The sequence below is a fragment of the Rousettus aegyptiacus genome, unplaced genomic scaffold (genome assembly GCF_014176215.1).
Source record: "Rousettus aegyptiacus isolate mRouAeg1 unplaced genomic scaffold, mRouAeg1.p scaffold_m13_p_5, whole genome shotgun sequence".
NCBI classification, from domain to species: domain Eukaryota; kingdom Metazoa; phylum Chordata; class Mammalia; order Chiroptera; family Pteropodidae; genus Rousettus; species Rousettus aegyptiacus.
The window spans coordinates 119,487,630-119,514,991 of NW_023416308.1; the positions used below are offsets into that span (position 1 = coordinate 119,487,630).

General features: G+C 61.7%; 1 protein-coding gene and 1 pseudogene across 3 annotated transcripts in view; one reads left to right on the top strand and one right to left on the bottom strand.

The window, feature by feature from the left end:
* Nucleotides 1-27,362, bottom strand: part of SHANK2 (SH3 and multiple ankyrin repeat domains 2) — a 303,870-nt gene that overhangs the window by 24,904 nt on the left and 251,604 nt on the right. Inside the window, exons 18-20 of one of the 3 annotated variants that reach the window (XM_036220412.1) lie at nucleotides 1,577-1,712; nucleotides 243-323; nucleotides 54-74 (exon numbers count right to left, since the gene is read on the bottom strand). In XM_036220412.1, the coding sequence (XP_036076305.1) occupies nucleotides 54-74; nucleotides 243-323; nucleotides 1,577-1,712 (238 nt within the window). The remainder of the gene's footprint in view (nucleotides 1-53; nucleotides 75-242; nucleotides 324-1,576; nucleotides 1,713-27,362) is intronic. The other 2 variants (XM_036220413.1, XM_036220411.1) reach the window with 2 other exon arrangements.
* LOC118603723 lies at nucleotides 8,301-8,419 on the top strand (annotated as a pseudogene).

The following is a 27,362-nucleotide window of genomic DNA, read 5'->3' on the forward strand; positions in this document are numbered from 1 at the left end:
GGTGGCCCTCGCCAGCAGGGGGAGCTGTTGGGGGACACCGTGGGGCAGCTTACCTTTATCCACTAGTGAGCGGCCCAAAAATTCAAAACAAAACAATGTTAGATGAACCAAGAAGAGGAAGAGGCAAAACTAGTAACCGCACCCGGAGCCGGCAGGCGGGATGGAGATGCGGGCGAGGGGGAGGGGGTCGGGCCATGCACCGGGCGGGAGGCGCAGGGCCGGGCCGGGCAGGTGACGCTTACCGAGCTCCTCCAGCTCTGAGGTCATGGACTTGGAGCGCAGCGTGAGGGCCGTGGTCGGAGCCCGCTTGGGGGGCGGGGGCGCTGCAGGGGCCGACAGGAGAGACCAGGCGTGAGGCCGGCCCCACTGCGAGGCGCCCGCCCCAACCCACCTTCCCACGCCAGAGGCCTGAGCCTGCGGCTCTCCGCCTGCAAGGCTGACGGGCGGGGCCGCCCGCCAGGGTGGGCAGGCTGGCCAGTCGCTGCTGGCCCGAGGCAGTCCTTGGGCTGGGGGCATCTGCAGGCTTCACGTGGGCTGTGATGGGTTGGGACCAAGCAGGGAGCTCAGGTGGAGTGCGACGGGCCCTCTGGGGGGACCCCCGCCCCTCTGCACTCAGCCCAGCCACGCCTGGCACTGGGGGGTGTGGCAGCAGTGTGCAGCCAGGAGGCGGGGCCAGCCCTCCGTGCCCCGCCTGCCGCTGACTGAGATGGACTGACGTGCCAGCAGCCCGTGCGGCCCCGCGCGGTTGAGGGGGGCCCCAGCGGGGTGCGATCTTCCTTGTTCCCACCCATCACAGGAAGGACGCAGGCCTCACACATTGCCGATGCCCCTCTCCCAGCCCCCTTTTGAGAGAAGCCTGGGAGCCCCGCGGCATCTCTCCTCACCCCTCCCCCGACACCCTCAGGCCACAGGCTCCCCGTCCACAGTATGGGGCCCCTTCCTCCAGGCAGCCCTCCCTGGCTGTGCCCCTGCTCTGTGTCCCAATCCCAGGCTGAGGGCTCTAGGTGGGCTGGGGGAGGGGACACACCCTTGCTTTGGGGAGGAGCTAGAATGCCAAAGGAGCGACGTGCTCCTCCAGCCTCTCCCGGCCAAGGGGTCCCTCTGGCCTGCTGCCAGCCCCCCACTGTGGGGCTCATAGTCCCAGTGCCCCCCGCTGCGGCCGCCCTCAGGAAGGAGGGCGGGACCAAGTCACAGTGGGCCCGGCAAGCTCTGTGGATGCTGGGACCGGCGGACAGCGCCCCTTTTGCGGCACAGGCTGAGTGCTGGCAGGACCCATCACGGTGACCGACGGACAGTCCGGTCGGGCGGGCGCCCCCGGCCCCCGTCCGCTGAGCACAGTCCTTGCCTGAGGCCACCACTGCGCGAGGGCAGACTCCGGTCAGCCCGACCTCCCTTCCCGCTCTTTTCCTGCTCCCGGGGGCCGGGATCCCAGTGGGAGGAGGGGGGGACACAGCTAAGGCGGCCAAGCCCACCCTGCCCCCGCTCCCAGGGGCAGGGCTCGTGGGGGGCGCGGGGTGGGGCGGGGGGCAGGGGTCAGCGGCGCGGGGGGCAGGGGTCAGCGGCGCGGGGCGGGCACCTTTCTTCCTGGCGGTGTCGTCGGGGTCGAGATTCCTGGTCACCGTCACCACCTTGAGGACGAGGTGGTTCCCTCCCTGGCGGATCATGTTCACCACCTGCCGGTGGCCGACCTTCACGACGTTCTCATTGTTGACCTGTGGGGAGACGGGGCGCGGCCGTGAGACCTGTGGGACCCTGTGGGTTTGCGAAGTGACGCCCTCGGGGAAGCCGTCGCTGTGCCCTGCGGGCTCCTGTCACCCCAGCGGGCAGCCCCAGCGCGGCAGGGCCCCCCGGGCCAGCTTTCTGTCTCCACAGCTGTGAGGAACCCCCCTAATTGCTTCTCACATACTTGGGAAGCTGTCGTGCTGACTCGCTCCTTCCCCCCCGCCCTCCTCCCCGCCCTGGAGGCCCGAGAAGGTGTGGAGTGTGGCCGCCAAGAGCATGGGGCCCTCCCGCGCCCTGCTCCCTGGGGCCACCGCTCCGCCCTCCAGGGCCCCCCTGCTGGCCCCACTGCGGCCACTGCAGCGCCGGGCATTCTTGGTGCCCCTCGGGCCCTGTCCCCGGCCTTTTGCCTCCGTGCCCCCACCGGGGTGGACGCACGGGGTGCAGGATGCACGGTGACCTCCGCGGGCGGGGGCAGGGCTGGGCCTCGAGCCCCAGCGCCCCGGCCCCTGTGCAGCTCCCGAAACTCAGTCCAGCCACAGAGTCAGAGCGGTGACCACAGACCCGGGTGGGACGGCGGGGGGCGGGGAGGAGACCTCACCCGCACGCCGCCTGCCCTGCCACCCGTCACACCCACTGTGCCGAACCTCCTGGGGGGGGCGGGGCCCCCACTGTCCCCCAGCTCCCAGTCTGGGTGCTGGGATGGCTGTTTGTGACCACTCCGGGCACCGGCTTTGAAGAAAGGAGCTGGCCCGCCCCGCCCTTGACCCAGGACTTCTGGCCCCTCGGCTGGGCGCCTGCTCTGTAAGCCGTGCGGTCCGGGCGGCCCCTCCCTCTGGGCGGCCACCCCCTCCCCGTCCCGCGCGGCCCCCACGTCTGGCCCCGCGGCCCTGGGGCGGTCGGCGCCTCTCCCGCTCCTTTCCTGGACGGCTCGTCCCTCGGCTCCTGTCTCGCTCTGCTGTCAGCTCAAACCCCGCCGACTGCAGGTGAGAGAGGTGGCCGCTGCCTGAAGCTGGAACCTCGAGGGACAAAGTGTGGCCGCGCGCACCTGCCAGGAGCCCACCACAGGCCCTTCCAGGGGGTTGGGGGACCTGCCCGCTATCCTCCAGCCTCTGCAGTTACATATCTTGTTCTGGGTTTGAGGCAGGTGGGGCGGAGCTGCCTTGGCCAGCAGGTGACTCAGGAATGACTGGGTTAAGGGGGCTGAGGGAGCAGACCCCGGGGCCACGGTCAGCCAGACTGGCGAAGACGGCAAATGCAGTTCCCGCCAGTGAGGCCACAGCCCCAGACGCTGCTGCAGCACACCCAGCGCCAATGCCAGGCGTGGGGGCTTCTGGGGGCGCTCCAGGTGGGGCAGGGAGAGGCAATGCCACAGGAGAATGGCAGCGGGAGGCCAGGAGGGGACAGGCCGCACAGGCAGGAGCCCTGGCCCAAGGCTGTGTTTGCACAGACCCCCTGCCATGCCCACGACACAGAGGTCTTCTCAGAACTGGCCCCTCACAGGGGCCTCACTGGTCACCGAGGCCCCGGGATGTGGCTCGCTGAGCTCCCTAAGAAAACACTATCTTTCAGGGTGCCCTCCCTTTCTGCCCCTGGGCTCCGATCCTGCCTCCCTCCTCCTCTGTCCTCTGTCCCTGGGTGGAGGGAGCTCCTCCGCAGGACAGGGTGCCCCAGAGGACGGGGTGCCAGGCAGGGTGCACGTCCCGGCCTTCCTCCACCCGCGGGGGTGCGTCTGCCTCGGCAGCATCACGTCTGGTGAGTCCCGGAGGTTCCCCCGCTTCTGGGCACAGAGGGCTGGGAGCCGCACCCCATTCCGCATGAGGACGAGTGTGGCGCCCAGTTCCTGACAGAGGACCGGCTTCTCCGGCCTGCGCGGTGGGTGGTGGTCCCATCGCAGAGCCCACTCCGGCCGTGGGCCCTCGCACGCTTCTCCCCCGCCATCCCTCAACCAGCTCCGTCTTCAATTCTCGTCCTGCTTTGCAAAGTAGATAAGCTTTGGACGGCGTCTTTCCCCAAAAGCAAGAAGCGTGCCAAGGTCAGAGGCGCAGGCTGTGCGGGCTTTCGTGGGCCAGCTGCCGGTGTGCAGGTGCGCGCGCTGACGGGGGGGGGGGCGCAGGGCTGCCGGCCGGCGTGCGCTGCGGGGCCTATAAATAGCCTCCCACGGAAGGCCGGGCAGAGGCGCAGGGCAGCACGAGGCGACCCTGGCGAGACGGGACCGGGCCGAGCCCGGCGGGATGAGCGTGCTGGGGGCGGAGCGGCCGAGAGCAGGGCTGTGCTCCGAATCTCCCAGCCCTAACGCTAAAAATTCCGTTCCGCCTGCACTGGGACTTCGGGGCCAGCTACCGTCCTTAGAACAGATGCTCGAAATTGCGCGTGTGGCGACGGGAGCCTCAGGGGCTGATCAGGTGAAATGCCCGCTGTTTCCTCAGCTGCCTAGGTTGGCATCGCGAACGTTCGCGGGGTTCCGGTGTCCCTCAAAACACCTGGACCTGCAATTCTGGCACGCTGCCACCAGGAAGAGCTGTGTGCCTCGATCGCCCGCCTCGTTGACAGAAGGTCAGCCAAGTCCCGGGGCTCCTGGGATCACGGCCTTGCAGTCGAGAGACACGGCTCACGAGTCACAGGCCCAGCTGGCTGGAAGACAGGGGACCGTGCCTCCCCATGTGCCGTCCCTACACACACACGGGGCGGGGGCCGGGGGGCCACGGGCCATGTGCTGACAAAGAACACGGCTCAGGAAACTTCGTGAAGAACGCGGAGACAGCCCGTACCTTTTGTACCTTTCCCACTAACTCTCCTCTTCTACTTCAACTGTCACTTAAAGCATCGGACTCGCACGTGCACGTGCTTTGAAGAGACGGAGCTTGTTACAAAGCGGACAGCGTCCCCCCCTGGCCCCACTCGTCACTCCCAAGGCCTTCGGCCCATTCTGCATCTGCCACCGCGTCTCTAAGCACCGTGCACTGTGGCTGCGTGACGTGTAAGTCTGAGGCCGTGTCTGCTGACGCGTCGCCATGGGAAAGGATGCCCAGCTCGGGGCATCTCCCCAGCGGCACCATCGCAAGTCTGGACCAGTGAGCTCCGTGTTGTGGGTGTGCCTCACAGGGGCTTCAGCAGCATCCCTGGCCTCTAACCCCGCGTGTGACAGCCGAGAGTGCTTCCGGACGCGGCACCTAGCGTCCTCGGGGGGTCCAGAGTTGCCCTCCGCGGAGGACCACCAGCTCGGACCACCGGCTGGGCTTTTCTGTCCTCCCCCTCCACCTCGCCGCCGGTGTTTCCATCCTCCGGTTAGTTAGATCATAATTTTAACCAGACCGACACCTGGGCCTCACCCCATGACCGTGTAGTATCTACTCGCCACCGAACGGTATAGCCTACGATGATTACTTTGCCTTTTCCCAAATACACTTTGTTTTCCTGGAGTGGAATAATTCTCTGGCATTTGTTTATTAGTTTAATTTTCCACGTACTTAACAATAATTCAAAACCAAACACTTCTTAATTACGTAAATCTCTTCAAAATCTTCAAATACTTTGGGTATTCTGTTGTTTGTCTTCTTGAAAAAAATCACTCCTGAAGACTCCTCTGCTCTGAAAAATGTGGTTCAGGGTTCTCTGTGCCTGTGTTCCCATGACTGTCACCCCCAGGATTCCTTCTGATTCTTCCTTGTGTTGGATCGCCTAAATCCTGGACTCCATATATGTATATTTGGTTCAAAATCTCCTTATTGGTAGAGGACATTCTCCAGCACTTTCCAATTAAAGAAGTTTTGGATATCACTTTTTTGGGGGGAAGGGGACATTCTCTATTTGAAAATGGCTTTATCTACATACTTAAATGGTAGTTTGGTTGGGTATAAAATTTGAGGTTGGAGAGTAAGGTAAGCTCATAGGAGTGACTCTTCTACAGGTGACAACAATCAAGTCTGAACAAAATACAACCCCTCACCCCTAAACCCAAACAAAGACAGTTCCCTGAGAGCTCTAGAGAGCGAGCAATGCTACGCAGGTTTTGGGTAGCAGATTTGGGCCATGGACAGAGAGTGGTGTAGGTCACCTGAAACTGATAGAAAACTTCAGCCTTTCTGGCTTGAGAAATCAGAGGACAGAGCCAAAGGTGGCCACAGCTGCCAAAGTGAGGGGAGAGGCCAAGAAAAGAGAGCCATGGAAGAATAATTTCATGTTCTTTGGGTAAACTTTCCCCAAATCTCCAGTGGATGCCTGAACGATGCATGCACAGGGCTGACTCAAAAAGGCTGCAGATAAGGCTGAAATGCCTGAACTGAAATTTGAGCTGTTGCAGGACAGACAGTTTGCAATTTGAGTTTAACCAAGGTAATTATCAGCTTAAGCAAAAACATCAACGCTCATCCAAGAAACATAACAGAATCCAGAGTGGCCACGGCGTAACATTCACAGTATTCAGGATGCAGTACAAACTCAAGAAAACCCGGAGGTGACTGAGATGATGCAGTTCTCAGACAAGGTCTCTAAAGCAGCTTCCCCAAAGTCCTCAGGTAAAGGAAAGTATTGCCCTAGTGCATAAAAGACAGACAATCTCAGCAAAACAATTACAGATATAAAAAAGAAGTGGGACATTTAGAATGAAAAGTAAAACATCTAAAATCACTGGAGGGGCTTAAAAGCACGATGGATATGACAGAGCAAAGAGGAACTTAGAGACACACCAGTAGAACTCACCCAATATGACAGAGAGAACAAGATTTTCAAAAGTGAACAGAGACTTAAGGACGACGAGTGGGACCATTTCAAGAGGTCCACCACAAGGATAATTAGAGTCTCACAAGAGGAGAAAATTAGGGTCTCAGAATAGACAGAGAAAAATGGGTCGGAAGAAATATTTGAGTGACTATGGACTTCACCTCAGAAGCTATGGAGACCAGGAGAATGTGGAACGACACCTTAGAACGGGGAGAGTGAAATAACAACCGAAAGTTCTACATCCGGCGGAAATATCTTGAAAGAATGAAAGCAAAACAGAGGTCTGTGGAGACACGAGAACCCAGGGACCTGCGCCACGAGGCGTGAGGAAGGAGGATCCTCGAGGCGGAGGGGTTGGCGCCGGGCCTTCAGGGGGCAGGACGGGTATCGGAAATGGTGACACCCAGGCGAACCGTCTGGCGGCTCCTCGCGGTGTGAAGCACCGAGTTCTGACGTGACCCAGAAACGCCACTCGTAGGTACGTTCTCAGGAGAAGTGAAAACATTTGTTCACAGAAACCCCCGTGCACGGAGCTGCAGTGGGGGTGTTCGTAACAGCACGGTCGAGGGGGCGGAGGGGTGGGGCGTGGTGGGAATGGGCGCCGGGCTTCTCTCTGGAGTGACTGACGAAACGTCACGCCGCGGTGGCCGCGGCACGGCTGAGTGCGCGCCGAAGTCCTCCGGACCGTGCGCTTTCAAGGGTCACACGTTACGGTGCGTGAATTGCATCTCCATAAAGCCCTTAAGTCACAAAAAGACGTAAGGAAAAGGGCGTTACCGGAGACGAAGAGGGGCATTTCATAATCACACGAGCAGCAATTCAAACGGAGGACACCGCAGTCACAGACATTTCCGCACCTGATGACAGAGCCTCAACGTGAAAACGCAAACTCCGATGGAATCGAAGAAACGGGCAGCTGTGCGCACACGGCAGGGAGTTTTAACGCCCCTTTCTCAAATCGATGGGGTGGCCGGACCAAAAAAAAAATCAATACACAGATGGTGTGAGCAAATACCTGGAACTAACTGACGCTTGCAGAACACCACGCCCGACAGTCCCGGAATGCAGGTGCTCCCCAGAACGCGAGTGCTCCCCCACGCGTGTCAAACGTCCACCGAAACGGCGACGTGCCAAGCCACAGAATGCCGGGCTGGAAATCGTTTTTCTTCAACAATTTCGAGGTCGTGCTTCCTTTATTTTAGTTTCTGGATTCGTTAGTGAGGGATCCGCTATCATCCACGTCTCGACATTTTGTATGCAACCTTCGTCCCTTCCCTGCTGCCCACCATCCCCCTAACTGGAGGACGCTGCACGCCAAATTTTCTGAAATTTACTGATGTGCGCGTGTGCGTGACTGTTTTCATCTCTTATACTGGCTACTCATGAATTCTTTTCCATCAGGAATTCACGTCCTTTGGTCCTAGAAAGTTTCCTTCAATCGCGTCTTGAACACTTCCTTATGTGGCACATGGTGGACCTTCTGGTCCGGCCCCCTGATCTAATTATCCCTCCTCTTCAAATTTCCACATCTTTCTCTTTCTGGGAGATTCTTTCCAGTTTTACCTTTCAATCCTTGCTGTCGAAATCCTCACACTTGCTAAAACATTTTTAAATGCAAGCACTCTTATTTTGTTTTCTGTTATTTAAAAGGAAAAAGAACATTCTCGTTGTTACTTCCAGGATTGGGGTCTCTGTTGTCTCACTGAGCATATTAACATTTTTTCATCATCTCGTTCACCCTGCATAACCTGTCCCCCCTTTTTCCCCAGTATATTTGTTTTTGGCTGTCTTTCCCATTAATTTTTTCATTAACGTCTTGTGTTCCTCGGCAGGCCTCTCATATTTAAGAGTGGCCCCGAGTCCACGGCCACGCCACCCTGAACGTGCCTGATCTCCTCTGATCTCGGAAGCTCAGCGGGGTTGGGCCTGCTTAGTGCGTGGATGGGAGACCACCTAGGAAGACCAGGTGCTATGGGCATAAAAAAAAAAAAAGAAAGAAATTATAAGAGTGGCCCTGAAGTCTACCTCAGCCAGTTATTTTGTGAATACTTTACAAACCAATCCTAAATTTTATACGGAGAGGCAAAAGGCCGAAAATAGCCAACACGATACTGCAGGAGAAGAACAAAGTCAGAGGTCTGACATTATCCAACTTCCAGACTTACTAGAAAGCTACGGTAATCAAGTGTCGGAGAAAGAACAGACAAACAGATCATCAGAACAGAACAAAGAGACTAGAAATAGACCTGCACAAATCGAGTCGACGGGCCTCGACAAAGGAGCACAGGCGGTTCGGCGGAGAAAAGGTGGCCTTTCAGCAAACGGTGCTGGAAAAATGGGACACCCACATGTAAAAAAAAAAATCTATACAGACCTTACACCTTTTACAAAAATTAACCCCAAATGGATCAGAGACCTAAATGTAAAATGTGAAACTCTAAAACTCCTAGAAAGTAACGGAAGAGAAAGCCTAGGCGACCTCGAGTTTGGCAATGACTTCTGAGATACAGCGCCAAAAGCACAATCCATAAAAGAAGAAATCGATAAGCCGACTTCACTAAAATCAAACCCCGCTCTGCAAAATACAGTCAAGAGAATGAGAGGACAAGCCATGACCTGCGGGGAAACCTTCGCAAAGCACAGAACGGACAAACACATTCAAAATACGTTAAAAATGTTGAAGACTCAACAATAAAAAAACAAAGAACCCAGTTTAAAAAAATGGCAAAACATGCGAAATGACACCTCATCAAAGAAGATTTACAGATGGCAAATCAGCACATGAAAAGATGCTGCACGTTGTAGGTCGTTCGGGAGCTGCAAACTAAAACCACGACGCGACCCCGTGGCGTGCTGCTGGGACGGCCACGACCCAGGATGCCGACGTCATCGGATGCTGGCGAGGACGTGGAGCCACAGGAAACCCCAGTGCAGCGGTGGGAACGCGAACTGACTGCGTTTGCGGGACGGCCTGGCAGCTTCTCACAAAGCTAAACAGATTCACCACATGATGAATCCCGCTTTTTGGTTTTCACCCGAATAAGCCGAAAACCCACGTGCAGACAAAAACCTGCACGCGGATGTTCATAGCAGCTTTACTCACGATTGACACTACTTGGGCGTGACCGAGATGTTTTTCGATAGGTGAATGGATCAACAAACTACGGTCCATCCAGACGAGGAAATACTATTCAGTGATGAAAAAGCTATCAAGCCACAAAGAGACAGGGAAAGAAGCCAACCTGGAAAGGCCACGCACTGTACGATGCCGACTCTGAGACATTCCGGAAAAGGCAAAGCCGTGGAGCCAGCGCAAGACGGGCGGCTGTGGGGGCTGGGGAGGGAGGGGTGGGCGGGTGGGGCCCTGGGGTTCTCGGGGCAGCGAACTCATTGTTCTGTCTGATATCCTGACGGCGGGCCTGCGTCTTCACACATCTGCCCAAACTCAGAACGTGGGACACCCGGAGGGAGCCTTCGTGTAAGCCGTGGGCTTAGCGCACGGCAGTAACGTATCAGCTTCGCTTTGTCATCTGCGACAAATGCAGCACAGCCATGCGAGATGTCAGAAACAAAACAAAACAAAGCAGAAAGACGGGAAAACGGGTGGGTGGGGAGGGTGAGGGCTTGTACGGGGACTCCCTGTACTTCCCGTTCTATTTTTTCGGTAAATTAAAACGGCTCAAAAATAAAGTCCATTAATTAAAAAAGCTAATTTCTACTTTTTTTTTTTTTATTATGTTAAAAGTTCTCACAAATATACGAAAGCAGAGAGACTTTGATACGGGGCCACTGCAGTCTGGTTGGTCGGCACCACTAATGACGAACTCGCAGGGGTCTTCCGGCCTCCGTGAGCCCCCCGCGCCCCCAGATTCTTGCGAAGCAAACTCCAGCCTCTTATTACCGTGCGTGAAAGCATGCGGCATCCTTTTATCGAAAGACAAGCCTCACACTGAACACGCAACCACGACCACGCCTGCTTCCTAAAAGGCGACCGCTTCCTCGTGCCATCAGACACTCAGGGTGGCTGGGACCTCCCCACTGTCTCCTAACTGTCCCCGGGCACCCGGGGTGATCGGACCCACGGCCCGGACAGCCCGTGGTCCTTCTGGTTGGCTCGTGCCTCCTCGGGCATCTTCATCTCCTCGTGCTGCATCTGCCGGAGACAGAGCCACCGCGCCCGTCCCCGGTGTCTGCCGTGTGGCCTCGCCCTCCGCACCCGACCGGCGGGGGGCTGGAAGCTGGGCCACGCTCAGGGCTGCAGGCGGACGTCACCGGCGACGCCGCGCACACCGCATCGGGGTCCCGCGCGCCTGCTCCTGCCCCATGTGGCCTTTAGGTTTCTGGGTGGCACTGCCGTGCCCGTGTGCCTGTCACCTGGTCTTCCCGGCAGCCGCCCCGCCATCGCCCAGCCGTCTACCTCTTGGGGGCTGCGGGCGGGGGACGGCCCGCTCCCGTCGCTCCTCCACCTCTTGTTGCTGGGACCGGTGTTACAGAGGCACGTTCCCTGCTCAACGCCTCGGCCGCCCCGGGGTGGCGTCTGCAGAAGGGGGGCGGGAGACACGCCGCCTCCTTCCTTGTATTTACGTTTCCAGATGAACGACTTTCTTCCTTCAAAAGTGACCCATTCTTTAAAAAGTGTCATGAGTGACTCGGGGATGTGCAAAAAGCCATTTTGAGATGCCTGAATTCACTGTAAACAACCATTTTATTTTAGGATAGTTTTAGATTTACGGATTAGCACAAAAAATTCCACACACCCAGGGGCCCCTTCTGTGTACATCTTACATTAAGATGGCGCATCTGTCACCATTAATGAACCTCTATCGGCACATTATTCGTCAAGGGCTATGATTTGTTTGGATTTCCGTAACCGTCACCTGACGCCCTCGTCACCTGACGCCCCAGGACCCCGCGGTGTGTCCCCCCGGCTGGGACGGCCCCTCAGGTGGCCTTCGTTTCTGATGGCCCTGGCCGTTGTGAGCGCCTGCCTGGTTTCTGTGGGCTCTGCTTCCGTCGGGGCCCCCCCGATGGGTGTGGGGGGAGGCCCCGGGGTGGGGTGTCCCTCGTGACGCCGCAGCAGGGCACGCGCTCCCAGCACGGCGTGCCCTGGCGTGCCGGCCTCGCTCACCTGGCCGAGCCGCGCTTGTCCGGCTTCCCCCCGCCCAGGTCCTCTTTTCTCCCCTTTCCTCGCTGTCCTATCTGGAAGGCAGGTACCAGGCACAGCACACACCTGGGGGCAGGTATGGCCCACCTCTCTGAGGGCAGAGCAGCCACGTGAATTTTAGGCGCTCCGCGGAGGGGTCTCTGTCTCCTCCTCTTTTATTTACTCGGCTGTTTGTCTATATCAGTGGGACTCACGGACCTTTATTATACACCTTGGGCTGTAACCCAACAATAGCATGTCACTTATTTTGCCAAAGCGTTCCCGTTCTGGCCAATGCGGGCTGCTGTGTCCCAAGACCCACCCCCCACCTATCTGTTCTGTCCCCCGCAGGTGCTCTGGGCAGCTCTCCGGTGTCGCGCCCCCGCTGTCCCTGTTTGCTCGGTGGCATCCCTCATGTGACTACGTGGTCGATCCCTTTCCCGCTTGCTGGTGACACAGGCTGTCCTGGGCTCTCCGTGAGTTTATACTGACAATTTCTGCTGAGATGCAGAGGAGCAGGAGCCCTTGTGTCTTGTGTCTTGTGTTTGTCTCTCTTTGCTAAACATCTGGGTTCCTGACGACTGACGTTAAGGCGACGGCTTGTTTGCTCATGGTATTTACTTGTCCGTCCTCTGTCAGTCACTCATCTATCACTACGATCATCGGATGGTTTCAGGCGAACATGAGCATTTTGCTAAAGGTAAGTCTCCGGAGAGAGCCTAGGCGTTCTTTTGGTGCGAAGCGATACACAAATTCTCATTTGGAATAATTTCTCTGTTAATGCCGCTCATTTAATTTGTGGATATGTTCACTTAAATTATTTTGTTTTTGACTTTTAGAGACTTAAAAACATGATGATTTAATTGTGCTTTGCAGTAATATGAAAAATTTACCCAATTTCACAATCTAATCTGCAAAACAATTTGTATTCCGAAAAGCCTACTTTCTCTTACAATACCCTACCGCCAAGGCAATAATTAAAATTTGTATGCGGATTATCCTCCCATTAAAAAAAAAGAAAAAATGAGCAAAGACCTATGCGTGGATGTAGATGCGTGCACGTGTGTGCATCTGTGCGTGCAAGTGTGCGAGTGCACTTGTGTGTGTGCCTACGTGCCAGCGTGTGTGCCTGTGTGTTTGAATGCGTGAGTGCATCTGTGCGTGTGCGTGTGCGTGCACGTGCGTGTAGGGGTGTGTGTGTGTGAGTGCGCGCCTACGTGTGTCCGCCCGCGGGTGAGGGCGAGTGTGCGGCCCCGACCACCTCGCGTGGGCTCCGGCACGCTGGTCACACTCTTCTGCCCCTCGCCTTTCCCACCTGACGCCCCTGCCCACAGCGCCGCACGGCACAGAGCTGCCCCGCCTCCTGCCCATGGCCCTGGTCCTCACCGGTCAGGCAGCCATGTGTGCCCCTGCCCGGTTTTCTCAGCGTACCTTGGGGGCGCCCTCCCAGGCCTGGGGCATGGGCTCTCACGCGCCTATCCAGGTCTTCAGTCAGCCCCGGCCGGACCCTGGGCTCCCTCCGGCCCCAGAGGAAGCTGGTGCTGCGGGTTTGCGGCCTGTGGGGTCCCGCAGGGCCGTCTGTCACTGCCTGCGCTCCTGCCGCAGCCTAGGACCCGGCTTCCCGGGCCGTGATGCCTCTTACAGACGGCTCGTTGCGGCCGAGGGCTCCGGGACAAGCCGGTCCCCATGCCGGCGTCACCGCTGTCTCCCCGGACACCTCTCAGCGAATCTCTAACAGCCCGTTTACCATGGGAAAGGCGCACACGGGCACCGTTCAGAAGCTCCCAAAGGGGCAGATTCCGGCCGCGGCCGGCCAGGCTTGGCGGCCACGCGAGCGGTTTCTCGTGCGTCCTCGGGAGACGTGTGGGCGCAGCAGGGGCGCGGGTCACGGTGAATTGTTAGCTCATCCCTGGCCCCGGCGTATTCAGCCTCGATCTGCGAGCGAGCCTGTGCACCTCACGCCCCCCCTTCTCCCCCAGGAACACAGGTCCCTGCAGACGCGGCCTCCGACAGCCAGGCCCCTCGCCCTGGCCGGCTTCGGGCAGGCCGGCGGCCACCTGCCCACGCTGCACGCTTCCACGGATGCCCTCGGCCTCCCTTGTCGTCGACCAGTGTGCTTGATCCCTCAGCTACCACAATCCCGGGGGGCGGGGGGCGGGTGAGGAGAGAACAAGCCGCCGTCCCCATCTCCAAATTAGCCTCCAGCTGGAGCCCAACGGGCGGCATCCGCCCTGAGACTGCTGTGGGAGAAGCCACTGGAGCTGGCCAGGCTCTCTGGCCCCGCCCAGCAGCCACGGTTGCTCCTGGCAACGTGTGGCAGTGGGTGGGCTGCCTTCCTGGGGCTCCCTCTGGCCCCCATGCAGCTTCACCCCACACCCTCTTTCGGCCAGCCCGTGGCCCCGCCCAGGCCTGGGCAGGGGGCGGAGCTTTTTCCTGCTCATCCGCCCCAGCGAGTTTCTGTGCCCGTCTGGGCCCGTGTGTAGCTGGGTGCACACGTGGAAGGCGTGTCCCGTGCTGAGCACTGAGGCGCCGGCCTCACACGTCAGTGTGTGTCATCATGCGACACACGCGGATCCCAGCGCTGCCCAATGGTGACGCTCGGCAGACATCTGCGGAGCAGTTCTCCCTGGGAAAGCGCTGGGGTCGGGGTGCCCGGGGTCGGGGCCGGGGCCGGGCAGGGGCTTCGAGACCGGCAGCTGCGCCGCAGCACGGGGAGCATGTGACGAGGACGGCGTGTGCCTGCGGTGCTGGCTCTGCTCTGCGGGGGTGGGGGGCCCTGACGCCCCACACCCCCGGGGCTCTTCCCAGCTGCGGTGGGGCTGCGGGCTGGCCTCTCTAGTCTGAGCGGCCCGTCTCAGCACCGCCTCAGCCAGCTGCCCACCCCGGGAGGGCGGGCCTCCACCGCCTCCTAAGCTCTCCAGCTGGGCGGGAGTCGGGGGCTTGAGGGGGCTCCGGCAGCCATCGTTTCCGGGGGAGGGGCGAGGGGAGGCTGCAGGGGCAGGCCCACGGGCAGTCCTCAGGTCAGCACGGGTGAAGGCCAGGGCACCGGGCCGCCCCACCACCGAGCAGCTGGCCTGTGAAAGGAAGGACCTTCCCACCCCCGTGACGATAGGGATGGACCTCGACGGCGTGCTGAGTGGAATGAGCCCCCGCAGAAGGACAAACCCTGTGTGAGTCCATTCACGCGAGGCGCGCCAGTGTGTGCAGCCTAAAAAAACTGAGGCGAAATTCGCACAATGCAAAATTCACCGTTTTAAAGTGCACGATTCGGTGGCATTTGGCGCGTTCACAATGCCACCCTCACTGAACTCTGCACCCACCCGCCGCCACGGCCCGCCTTCCCCAGCCCCTGGCCACCGCCGATCTGCTCCCCGACGGCACTCGCCTGTTCTGGAACGCTCCACGCCAGCGAAGCCACACGGCGCGCCTGCCCATCTTCCTCCCCCCGTGCCGTGCTCTGGAGGCCTGTCCACGCTGAAGCGAGGGTCGGCGCCTCGTTCCTCCTCACGGCCGAGTGACGTCCCCTCGCGTGGAGTCCTGCGAACTCTCGCTGGGCGCCCCGGTGCGGGCCTGTCTGCCCTCCTGGGGCCTGCCGGGCTCCGCCTCTCCAGGAAGGAGGGATGAGGGTGCCAGGCACCGCCCCGGGGGGCGGCAACCCACGGCCCTGAGTCACGGGTGGGACGTGACGGAGGGCCGGGGTCAGGACTTGGCCCAGCGTCCGGCTCTGGGGTTCGCGCTCCCCACGGTGCCAGACTGGCTTCCGACAAAGGTCAGCAGGACGAGAGAAGGCCCTCGCCCCGGGACCGCGGCAAGGCCCGGGTCTGTGACGGCCGCCCTTGCGTGATTTCCTCCCGCGAGTCACAATGATGTGTAGCTGAACGATCGGGCGGCGCTCGGATCACGCGCGAGAGCTCGGTCTGCGTCGAGGGCAGGGTGACGGCGAGGCGGGCGCGGGGGTGCCGGGTTTCACACCTACAGAAAGGCGCGCGGGGCCCCCACGCACAGGGCCGGGGGCGGGCCGGGCCGTGGACGAGGGCCGCTGGCGGGAGGCATGCCGAGGGCTGTGACTCCAGGGCCCGAGCAGGGGGCGCTCGGCTGCCGCACGCGCCGTCCTCGCCCGTGCCGAGCGGGCAGGGCTGACGCCGAAGAGGCCGGAGTCAGGGCGCGGGCGGCAGGCGCAGAGCCGTGCGCACGGCGGAGCTGGTCGGTCCTGCCTCCCGCTCGCCACCCGTCCCTCATCCATCCGTCCATCTGTCTACGCGTCCATCACCCATCCGTCTGTCCGTCCATACACCCACCCGTTATCTACCCACCCACCTGTCTCCCACCGATGCACACACCCCAACGCCATCCACCTATCTGCCCATCCATTTGTCTGTCCACCTGTGCGTCCATCCGTCCGTGTACCCACCCGTCCATCCCCTCTTCCTTCCGTCCTTCCATCCACCGGTCCTCCCGATGTCTGTCGGGCCACCTCAGTGCATCGTGGGTGCACAGCTGAGCAGGGGGACGGTGCACCAGGGGGTGCCGGGGCGGGTGCGGCAGGGTGGTGTGCTCGGGCCCGTGGGAGTGCCCCGTGCTCTGCGGCGGCTCCAAAGACAGTGGGGCCCCTGCACGGTCGAGGGAGGACGTGGCTACGGGCTGGGGACCCAGGGAGAGGGGTGTGGGCCAGACGAGGGCGCCTGGCTGTGGGGGGCTGGGCGGAGCTGGGCCCGACTCCACAGACGCACTCCTTCCTGGGCCCGGCCACTGCATCGCCACCCCTGCTGGGGGGCCCTGGCCAGGGGACCTCCCGCCCCCAGGGCCCCCCATGCCCGGAAGCAGGGGGCGGGGCTGGCCGTGATGGCAGCGTGCGGCGGGGCTCGTCCAGCGTCTTCTGCTTTTGTTAAAGTTCAGGCTGTTGGATGGGGCTGAGCGTGAGGCTTGGTCTAAAATAAAACCGAGCTGCGTCAGCGCGTGGGCTGCTCCTGCAGGCTGGAGGCCGGCTCCGCGCGCGGGGGCTGGGGCGAGGTGCTGGTGTGCGGCCCGGGGGTCCCTGCCCAGCCCCCGAGCTGTCCCTGGAGCCCAGCGGCCACTTCCCGGGAGTCAGAGAGCAGAGGGCCGGTCCCAGGCCCAGTAAGGCTATGCAGCTGGGGGACACGAGGACCCACTGCCCGCACTCGGGGTTCAGGCCCGCCGATACATCTCAGGTGGCTGGGGGTCAGGCACCCCGGGTTTGCTCTGACTTCTCATGCCGGGGAGCCGTGGGGCAAACAGCAGAGGAAGCGTCTCCCCGAGGGGCACAGACATGGCCGCCGCCCCCCGAGGCGGGTCTGTGCGTCGGGAGGGCCCAGGCGGGGCTGGGGAGGGCTGCGGCGTGGCCCGCCCATTCCCCTCGCCCCCCGGGGCTCCCAGCACTGCAGTTCTGGGGGACACAGTCAAAAACGTCTGGCCCCCAGGAGCCCAGTGGGGAGCCCAGTGGGGAGCCCAGGCGTGCAACCCACAGCCACCCTCGCGTGTGTGCACCCCGCCCCGCCACAACCCTGGGCCGTTTGGGGCAGCAGCGCCCCCAGAGTGTGACACGAGGACCGTCCTGCCCTCGCTTGGACGGAGGGACGTGCAGTGTCGTTCCAGCGACAAGATGCAGTGTGTGTGTGTGTGTGTGTGGGGGGGGGATCTCCTGGGAATTTCTAGGACAGTCGGCTCTTCTGACACAGATCGCTGCCACTTCCTTTGGCCTTCCTGCCTGGAACGTGGGTGCCAACGCCGGGCCTTCAGCAGCCATCTTGTGACAGCGAGGCCATGGCCAAGGGCATTTACGCTATTGGCTCCTTGACCGGTAGCACCAGAGCCTGTGATAACTGTCAACCTCCTGATTCAAAGATCGAATAACCTCTGCTCACTCCGGTCGCCTCTGAAGTGGAAGTCGGTCCCCACGGCGAACTCGGTATTGTCCAGCTCGGAGGCTGCAGGGCCCTGTGCCCCTGGGGCTCACACTCCTGTGTCATTGGGCCCTCAGCCCCATAAGGAGTCCGAAGAATCGGTCACCGACAAGCCCGAGCGCTTCAGGAAGGCGGGGCCCCAATCCCCTCCTTGGCCGGGAGAGGAAGCCCAGCCTTCAGGGCACCTGGGGAACAGGAAGCATGAGCCGCGGCCAACCGCTCCCCCGGGAGAACCACGCGGTGGCCCTGGCGACACATGTCCCTTCTCTGCAGCCGGCACAGCTGGGCCCGGGCACAGCGCACACGCCGGCTGAACGGTGATGGCTGGCCCGACAGGGACCGGTTCGCCGCCTGGTTTCAGGGGCGAGCAGGTGAGGCGTGTGCCCAGGTGGCCCGGTGCCGGGGGCGGGTGCTGCAGACACTGGCCGGAGGCGCGTCCCGGCAGGCGGGGCGCATTCTCAGTGGCGAGGGCAGCTGGGCAAGGCCGAGACAGCGGGGCAGCGAGCAGGCCGGTGGGCGAGGAGCCTGGGACCTTGTCCTGGGGGCGGCGGGCACAGAGGAAGCGTTTCCGGGGTGGACGGGGCGCCGGCCGAGTGGAGAGCGTGGGGGAGCCGGGGAGGGCGGCGGGAGGCAGGGTGGGCGCCGCGTCCTCCCCCGGTCTCCCCAGTCCCGGCGGCGGCAGAGCCCGTCCCTCAGGGCCCTGAGCTTCCCTCCTTTGGGGTCCCCTGCGAAGGTCTCCCTAGCAGCACCCAGGATTCAGGCCGGATGGGCCAGGCTGGGCTTGGTGGCCCCCCGAAACGCGCATCTACACCCTGGCTCTGGAAACTGTGACTGACCTACCTGGACAACGAGTCTTTGCACGTGTATTTGGTGCCGCGATTGTGGTTTTGGCCCCATTGCCTGAGATCCATACACGTTATTTCCTTAGACGGATTCCGGGTTCGTTTGAACCCAAACACCCTCACTCCCCCCTCCCCCCGCAGTGGCGGCTTGGCAGAGCCCCGGTCTGATGACGGCCACAGTGTGTGCGTCTGTGGTCCATTCGGAAACGAACACGAGCCCTCGGAGTGGAGATGTGGGCCCTGCACCTCCAGCGTTACCTGTGGACCGCAGGGGCACGGGTCACACTGGGGACCCGCCACCTGTGCTCCTCACCTGGCCCTCGGCGTGCAGGATGCTAAGGGCCGAGGAGTAGGGGGTGGGGCTGGCCTCCAAGGCCTGCTGAGAACGTGACCAGACGGAAGCGTGAGCCTTGGGACCCGAGCCCGTGCCGGCGGCCAGGGGCCACCCCGGGTGCTCCTCCCGGCCTGGGCCAGGCGCCTTCCCAGCGGGGCTCGACGGGCACAGGCTTCCCGCCCGCGGTCTGCACAGTTCCCGGAGGCGGCGGGCGGCGGATTCCAGGCAGTGCATGTGGCCACATGTCACTGGGAAGGAGGCCGGTGACGGGGCGACCGCGGGAGAGCGGCGTGACCCCGGTTCGGAAGGATAACAGGCCCTGGATGAGCGGGCGGCGGGGAGGGCGCAGCCATGCCGGCTGGGGACAGACACACGGACGAGCGAGCCATGGACTGGCCTTTCCCGGGAGGAGGAGGGGCTGCAGAAAGCCCAGGCCGGCCCCGGGGCCTGCCTGGCGGGGCCCCGAGGAGGCATCCTTGATCTCCCCCCCACGAGCGCGTGTGAGCCCCCCCAGGGTGCACGTGGGCTGCGGCTCGGGCTTAACACCAAGCCTGGGGAGATTTATAGCTCCATTTAGCTCCTGCATGTCCCACATCACGACGAGTAATTCATCAAGTGCTTCAACTCAAAGGCAACAACTGAAAAATTAATCTCCAAAGCAAGCGATTAACTCTCAAAGGGACGGGAGGCCTCATTTCTGAGGCGCTGATCTCAGGCACCGGTCCCCGGCAGCAAGCCGGGTGGGGACCGTCACTGGGCAAACGGCGGGTCACCTTGAGCAGCCACCGGCCCTGGCTGCTGGGCGTCAATTAACTCTGTGGCCCCAAGATCCTCCCTGCGTGAGCTGGCAGAGTGGACACCACTCATAACGCAGGACCAGCAAGCGGTCAAGAGGTCCAGCGGGATGACCTGGGGCCCATCTGCCCCTCTACCTGGACTCTAAGGATCTATGTGAGTGTCCTGAGGCCACCGCGACAGAGCAGCTGGCCAGGTGGCTTAAACCACAGACACTCACTGTGCCCGCCTCTGGGGGTTACGGCCTCAGCGCACGACTTCTCGGTGGACGCGGCTCATCCTGACCTCTCACCCGAGCTCCTCCCCGAGTCCTCTGCCCTCGGAGGCCAGGCCCACGCGACGTGGGGGCGGCGCAGTGGACCGGGGCCAGGACCCCGGCTCTTTCGTGAACGGCTCTGCGATCTGTGACAAGACACGTCCTCCCTCCATGGGATACGAGTGGGCTGCGCTGGTCAAACGGAAGGTGCCTCTGCCTCTGCACGCGGGTTTCAAGCGATGACCTGGGTGACGTCGGGGTCACAGTCAGGACGTCTGGCGTGTCCTTGTGTTAGTCAACGCCGATCGCCACCCCCAGCGCCCCGTAAGGGCTCGGCCACGTGGCCAGTCATTTCTCACCCAGGCGAGGTCCTGAGAAGGGGCCGCTCGCCTCCGAGGGGTGATTCGGGGCCCCAGACGCTCGACACAGAGCTTCCGGGTCCGGGGCCGTGTGTGTCCACGCGGTGGCCGGATGCAGAGTGGTGTTAGAACAGGTGGTGTTTCCCCTCGTGGCCAGAGCTCGGGCGACCAGCAGCCAAACCGCAGGGCGCGGGGATCCGGGCCGTGGTGACTGACAAGCCGCGAGCCGGGTGGACTGCGAGCCGTGTGTGGCAGGGGAGTTGCAATCTGAATAGAGCTGTGGCAGGGGCCACTGGGGGGACGAGGGTGGCTGGCTGCAGGACACCCCCCAACGTGGGCGGCAGCCTCAAGACGACGTCTCCTCGGGGGGGAAGCAGATGGAACCGGCAGCCCGGGCTCGGATGCCAGGCGCTCCCGGGTCCACGGGCGCCTGCCCGGGGCTGTGTGTGTGTGTGTGTGCGTGTGGAACCCACGCTGTGCTGACAGGGCCGAGTCCACGGGCGCCACGTTTACCACACTGAGGGCCTCGCGCCCCCGTCTGCGGGGCCGGGACAGGACGGCCAGCCGGCCCCGGGCCTCGCGAGTCACAGACGGGACGCAAGCCCGCGGACACATGCACGATCACACCGTGGGGTCCGGAGTCAGGGCCGAGCCAGGATCGCCCCCCCAAAGTCCCTGCTGGAGGAACCCTGAAAGGAGGGGCTGACAGGGCAAGGGCTCGGCGTGGAGGCTTCCGGAAGCCTGTTCTGGCGGAGCCGAGGGCGAGAGAGCCCTAGCCTGAGGGATCAGCAGCATCGAGGGTGAGGTGCGGGGCCTGGAGGGCGAGGCGGTGGCCAGGGATGCCCTGCTCTCACGGCCACCCCTGGGGACCCCACGTGCTCACTCCCCGCACTCACCACAGCCCCGGAGGCAGAGGGGAAGCGCCGGCCCGTGCTGGCGACGGGGCCAGGGCAGGGCGTCCCCGGCGTGCGTCCCCTGCAGTTGGGAGGTGCAGGCCGCCCGCCAGGGGCTCGAGACAGCGTCTGAGTCGCTGCCGCTGTTCGAACATGTTCCACTTCGACAAGACGTCTCGGCAAATACATTAAATGTCAGCCGGGAACAAATGCCACCCGGAGCTCCGGTCTTTCATCTTTCAAGTGAAGAAATGCCACGTGGGGCTGGGAGACGAGGCCGAGCCGTGGAGGGGGGGCCAGGGTCCGCTCCCCGGGCTCGCGGGGAGCCGCCTGTACCCAGAGACCTGCGGCGGCCCCAGGCTGCGGCCCACGAGGCTGTGTCCTGACTGCGCGCCTGGCCTTGCAGGCTCGGCGTCACTCCTGTCACTGGACGATGGCGCGGGGGCCCCTGGCGGGCCGGGCTGGGCTTGGCCCATGCGCACGCCCAGCACCGCGTGGCGGACGCCTGTCACCGTCCCAGAGAGGCTGCCCCGGCAGGTGTTCGGAACGTGGGCTCCAGCCGAACTGGGTCCAAGCCCCGGCGCTGCCGCCCTCAGCTGGACAACCCGAGACGAGCGACCGGCCCTCTCTGCGCCCCGGTTCCCGCACCTGGGGCAGGTGAACGGCGTCAGCGCCCCTCACGCGGATGACGAGGTGGGCCCACGAGAACCTCCTGGACAGGCGCTCGGAGCGTGCCTCGGTCACGGCCGCCCCCCGGAGCCCCGGCAGCTCTGCAGAGGGCTCGGCTCCGGCGAGGCACGGGGACAGTGGACTGTCCTCCGCTGTCCCGGCTGCGACTCGGACAGGCAGACACAATGGCAGCACGGAGGCCCCTGGTGCCCCGGGGACACGGCTCCCCGGGACGCGGCCCCGAGTCCGTCCGGCCCCGTGCGGACGAGCCCACGGTCCTTCTCGGAGACGTGACGGGCTCTCCGTTTTCGGGTTAGTTTTAAGTTTACGGAAAGCAGTGCGGCAAGCGCGGCGTCCTCATCCACCACGCGCCTCTCCCGTCACCCCGCCGGGGGAGTCGCCCCCGGCCGGTCGCCCCGCGCTCCCGCCTGGGTGCCCCATGGCGTGTCCGCCGGACGCGCTGCCAGGGCCCGGGCCGCGGACGCAGGCCCAGCGGGCAGAGCCGGGTCGCGGCACCGCCACGCCACGCCTCGCCAGGGATCGACGCGCCGTCCTCTGAGGCGCGGGAGGCCGGAGTCGCCTCTCCCCGGCGTCAGAGCGCGTCTGGCGCCTGCCCCGCGCCCGCCCGGAGGGTGGGTGATCGCATGTGAGAAGGGTCCGACACGGAGCGGCCCTGTTCCCTCCCCGCCCCGGCCGCCCGTGCCCCGGGATGCGCACCGACTGGACCGGGGTGTAGGGGACCTGGGAGGCCCCCGGGCCCACAGCAGCTGTGATTCCGTGTGACAGACGCGCACAGCCACAGGGAAACGCAACGCTGCCGAGCGCAGGGAGGGACCCGACCCAAGGGCGAGACCGCCGGGCGCGTGCGCAGACGCAGGGCCGTCCGGCGTGAGACTCGGCTCCTCTCGCCCTGAGCCAGGGGGCCGGTGCACAGCCCCAGTGGCGACCCCAGCAGGCCTCCGCAGAGTGGCGAGCTCGGCGCCAGGTGCAGATGGGAAGGCGAACACGTCGGGAACAGCCGGAGGAAACTTCGAAAGAGAAGGGCAAAGCTGGAGGACCACCTCGCTCGACTTCAGGATGCAGCATGGGGAAGCAGCAGCCGAGAGGCGGGGCCGAGGCCCGACGGAGGGGGGCGCAGGACCGGCCTCCCCCAGCCCCAACACGCCGCGAGCCGCCGGGTCCTGAGCACACGCGGAGGCCACGCAACGGAGAAAGGACTTGCGTTGACGTCCCTCTCTCGTTTCTGCTGGTGGTGGCTCGCGCCTTTTTTTCTGGATAAGCCTGGCTAGAGGTTTATCAGTTTTACTGATGTTCTCAAAGACCCACTTTTTTTTTTTTAATACATATATATAAAAAGGAAGTTTAGTTTTTCAAGTAAGAGAAACACCCAGGGCTGGCATCGGAAACGGTAGCTGGATACTAGGTCCAGGCGGCGTTTATCAAAGGCGTCATTTAAAACCTAAATCGCTGAGGAGTCGGGGGGCACACACGTCGGGGCTTGGGAGGGGTTAGCCAGCTCCCCGCGGCGGCGGCTCGTGAGCGAGGACTGAGACGCGTCGAGGACGCCCTCGCCTGGGCAAAGAGCCGCCATCGGGGAAGGGTCAGGGAGGCTGCAGAAGCCGCCGGCGGACTTCTCGCCTGCGCTCTGCTGTCTTTACGGTCTTTGAGCCGTAAGGATGAAACCCAACTTCCAAATGAGCTGTCGTATTCATTAAAGTGCTCGTTTTCACAGAGTGTCAAAGCCGGTGTCCTATGGGATTAATTTATTTCTCCAGGAAACATGGGACGTCATGACCAGGACAGCGCGTTGGGCAGGCAGAAGGCCCCGGCCCACTCACGGACTCCCCGCCTGATGCCCGTAGGGGCCGTAAATGCCTCAGGACACTCACGTAAAAGGCTTGATCATCTGCATCACTCAGAAGAAAGCTGAATTAGGATGTGTGAAATTGGTTAAGATTTTATTAAGACCGACTAACTGGCTTCTTCCTTTTTTTACAGTATTCTTAAAAATATTTTTAAAATTTTCCAGGGACAGTCGACCTGCAATATCACATCCGTTCCAGGTGCACAGCAGAGCAGCGGAGACACCTGTGTGACTTCCGAGGCGACCCCCGACTCCTCCGGGCCCACCCGCCCTCGCGCGGGCTCGCCCCGCCACCGACCGCGCCCCGCCGCTGCGCTCCACACCCCACGGCTGCCTCGAAGCTGCCACCTTGTACTTCGCACCCCGTCCCCTGGGTCACCCCCTCTCCAGTCCCCCCATCCGGTGGCCATCAAAACGTCCTCCGTGCCTCCGAGTTCGTTGGGTTCGTTCGTCCGTTCATCTTGTTCTTCGGGGGCCACGTGTCCGGGAGAGCGCGTGGGATTCGTCTGCGTCTGACGTACCCCGCTCAGCCCGGTGGCCCTGGGGCCGGCCGTCTCGTCGCAGACGGAAGGCTCATTCTTTCTGACGGCCGAGATGACCCCCCCCCCCGTCGCTGTCCTCGTTTCCCCAGTATTTTTCCGTTTTCTGTTGCACTGATTGCCGTGTCTTCATTTCCTCTCTCGTGCTCACTTTGGGTTTAATTTGCCCTTCTTTGGCTTTTCCGAGTGGAAGCCGAGGGCACTGAGCGGCGTGCCCGCTCTTCTCACGGAGGCGCGGAGCGCGGCGACCTCCCTGACGGCCGCTTTGGCGGCTCACCACACGTTTTTGTTTAGCTCAGATACTTCCTAATTCCCCATTTGATTTCTACGTTGATCATTATTCAGAGCAATATTATTTGGTTTCCAAGTTTTTGGTGGTTTTCCAGAGCTCTTTCTCTCGTTGGTTGCTAATGTGGTTCCATTGTGGTTAGAGAACTCATTTGTGTGACTTGAATGACTCTGAGTTTACTGAGATTCCTTTCACGAACCAGAATGGGGTCTGTCTTGATGACCGTTCCCAGTGCCCTTGCAAAGAGAGTGCGTAGAGGGCTCTGCCATCGGCAATGAGGCCGAGCTGGTTGACGGTGGCGTTCGAAGTTTCTCTTTCCTTATGAGTTCCTGTTTGTTCTCACAGTTCCTGAAAAAGGGATGTTGAAATATTTGGTTGTAACTGTGAATTTATCCTGTTTCTCCCTGGAGGTCTATCTGGGTTTGCTTCTGTTTTTTGAATTCTGTTAGTAGGTGCCTAAATGCTTAGGGCTCTCCTGGCCTTCTGCAGAAGTAATGTTTTTATCCAGGTGAAATAAACCTCTTTAAACCTGTTAACATCTTTGTTCTGAAATCCACTTCGATACCACCAACTTCCTCTGGATCCGCGTTCATGCGGTATACGCTTTCCGCCTAGCCCATTTGTCTTTACAGTCAGAAGCGTGTTCTTTGGAGGCGAACACCTGGCCGGCTTTTTCGTCTGGCACGATAATCCTGTCTTCTAATTGGAGGTGTTCACGTCATCTATGTTTATAATAGACATGGTTAAGTCTAACTCTGTATATATCTACGTATATATCTACACATACACGCACGCACGCACACGCACACGCACACACACACACGTGCACACACACACACGCACACACGCACGTGCACACACACACGCACGCACACACGCTTTACGCCCATAGCGCCTGGTCCTCCGAGGTGGTCTCCCATCCAAGTACTAACCAGGCCCGACCCTGCTCAGCTTCTGGAACTTTTTTTATCATTTACATTTCATTCGTCCTCCCCTTTTCTTCTTCTTTTGGTTGGGTATTTTCACGAGTCCCTTTCCTCTCTTCCGTGAGCACATCGGCTACATTCTTGTTTCGTTACCTGAGCAGTCGGCTCAGGGTGTGTAACACACGCCCCTCCCTTCAGGTGCAGCCAGGTGACATGTCCCGCCTCCCCCGCCGGGAAGCGCCTTACAGACCCGTGCTCCCCCCCTCCCGGCCTGCGCGGTGTTTTCAGCGTGCGTGGTGCCTTCCCGCACGTCGTCACCCCCAAAACACATTCTTATTACCTCCGCTCGAAGCCGGCGGTTCCGAAGGGACCTGGTGAGCGAGGGCGTGTTTCTCCGCGTCCGTGCGGCCACCACTTCCGGTGCCCTCCAAGCCTCCGCGTGTCTGCGGCTCGCGCCATTCTCCTCGCTCCTGAAAGCCGTCCTTTCGCACTTCTGGCGGTGCGGCCTGCTGGGGTGCAGCGCGACGGCCTTCGGAGCGGTCTGCGTCCTCCCCACCGGCGGCACATGGAAGGCCCCCGTGCCCGTCTTCCTGCTTCCATTGCTTCTCGCACTGCGCCTGCTGTCGCCCTGGCCTTGTTCTCGTATGCGACGTGCCGTTCGCCCCTGACACTGGTTTTGAGCAATCTGGACACCATGTGCCTCGGCGCGCGGCTCCCCCACAGCGGTCTGCTCCCCGGCGCTTCGCTGCCGAGGTCTCCCCAGACCCTCGGCTCCTCTTCTTCCTCTCACGGACCCTTCTGGGTGCTGTGTGGGCCTGGCGCCCTGCGCTCACCCGGGAACCTCTGGGTGCAGGATGCCGGGCGGTCGTAGGGCTCGCCCCGTCTTTTAGTGACCACGGCCGTCTGTGGCCCGGTGGCCAGTTTTAAAACCTATAGTTTCCTATACACTTTGCCTGAACCCGGGTTTTTGCCCACGGAAGGTGAAGCTGCGCTCTGTTTTGCTAGCAATGGTCAAAAGTAGAAGTAGCAGAAGGAGGCATTTGACATTTTCCCCTCTAGGTTTTCTTCTTTTGTGGAAAATCGCAAACATCACCCGAAGGAGAGAGGATGACTGTAACACGCCGCACGGCGTTCCCGAAACCTCCGCGGCCCCCCGTTTTGTGGCGTTATTCTTAACCCACGAAATCGCGCCTCCCTGCCTCTGACCCACACGACCTCGTTCCTCACGTGCCGTCAGCAGCCGACCCCAGGCGGGAGTGGAAAAGCCACACAGCCGGCCGCCCTGGCGCGTGGGTCTGTGGCCCCCCAGCCAGAAGCAACGCCGAAGCTGCCCGCTCAGACGCCTTGCCCGGTCTGCGGTCACAGCCGACGAGGACGCCGGCGGCCCCGAACCTGACAGAGGAAAAGCTGCCCGCTGCCCCCGCGACGCCGAGCCTCAGCCCCCTGCCCTTCTGCTGGGGACTGAGCCCCGGCCTTTCTGCGGGCTCCCCAGGGGGCCTCCGGAACCCACAAGGTGAGGACACACCTTCCCAGCACGGGAGCGCCCACGTGACCCAGCCCTGGCCAACCGGCGCTTCCTGTCATCTCCCAGGCCACGGCTGGGTGGAGACGGTCACGTGACCCGAGCCGGCCAGTCAGAGCCCTGCCTGGGCTTTTCCGCCTCGTCTCCTGGGAAAGGTGGCCTCCCGTCTCTCCCCGGCTGGAACCCTAAGGGGGGACAGACGGAGCTTCGTGGCGGTGGGGCAGACGGGGCAGCACCCGGAAGTGGGGGGAGGCGAAGAGTGAGAGGGAGAGGTGGAGAGAGGAAGACAAGACACAGAGAGACAGAGTGAGGCCGGGAACAGAGGGAGGGAGGAAGAGAGACAGAGAGAGAGAGAGAGAGAGAGAGACAGAGAGACAGAGAGAGAGAGAGAGACAGAGAGAGAGAGAGAGAGAGAGAGACAGAGAGAGAGACAGAGGGAGACAGAGAGAGACAGAGAGAGAGACGGAGAGAGAGACAGAGAGAGAGACAGAGGGAGACAGAGAGAGACAGAGAGAGAGAGAGAGACAGAGAGAGAGAGACAAGAGAGAAGAGACGAGAGAGAGAGAAGA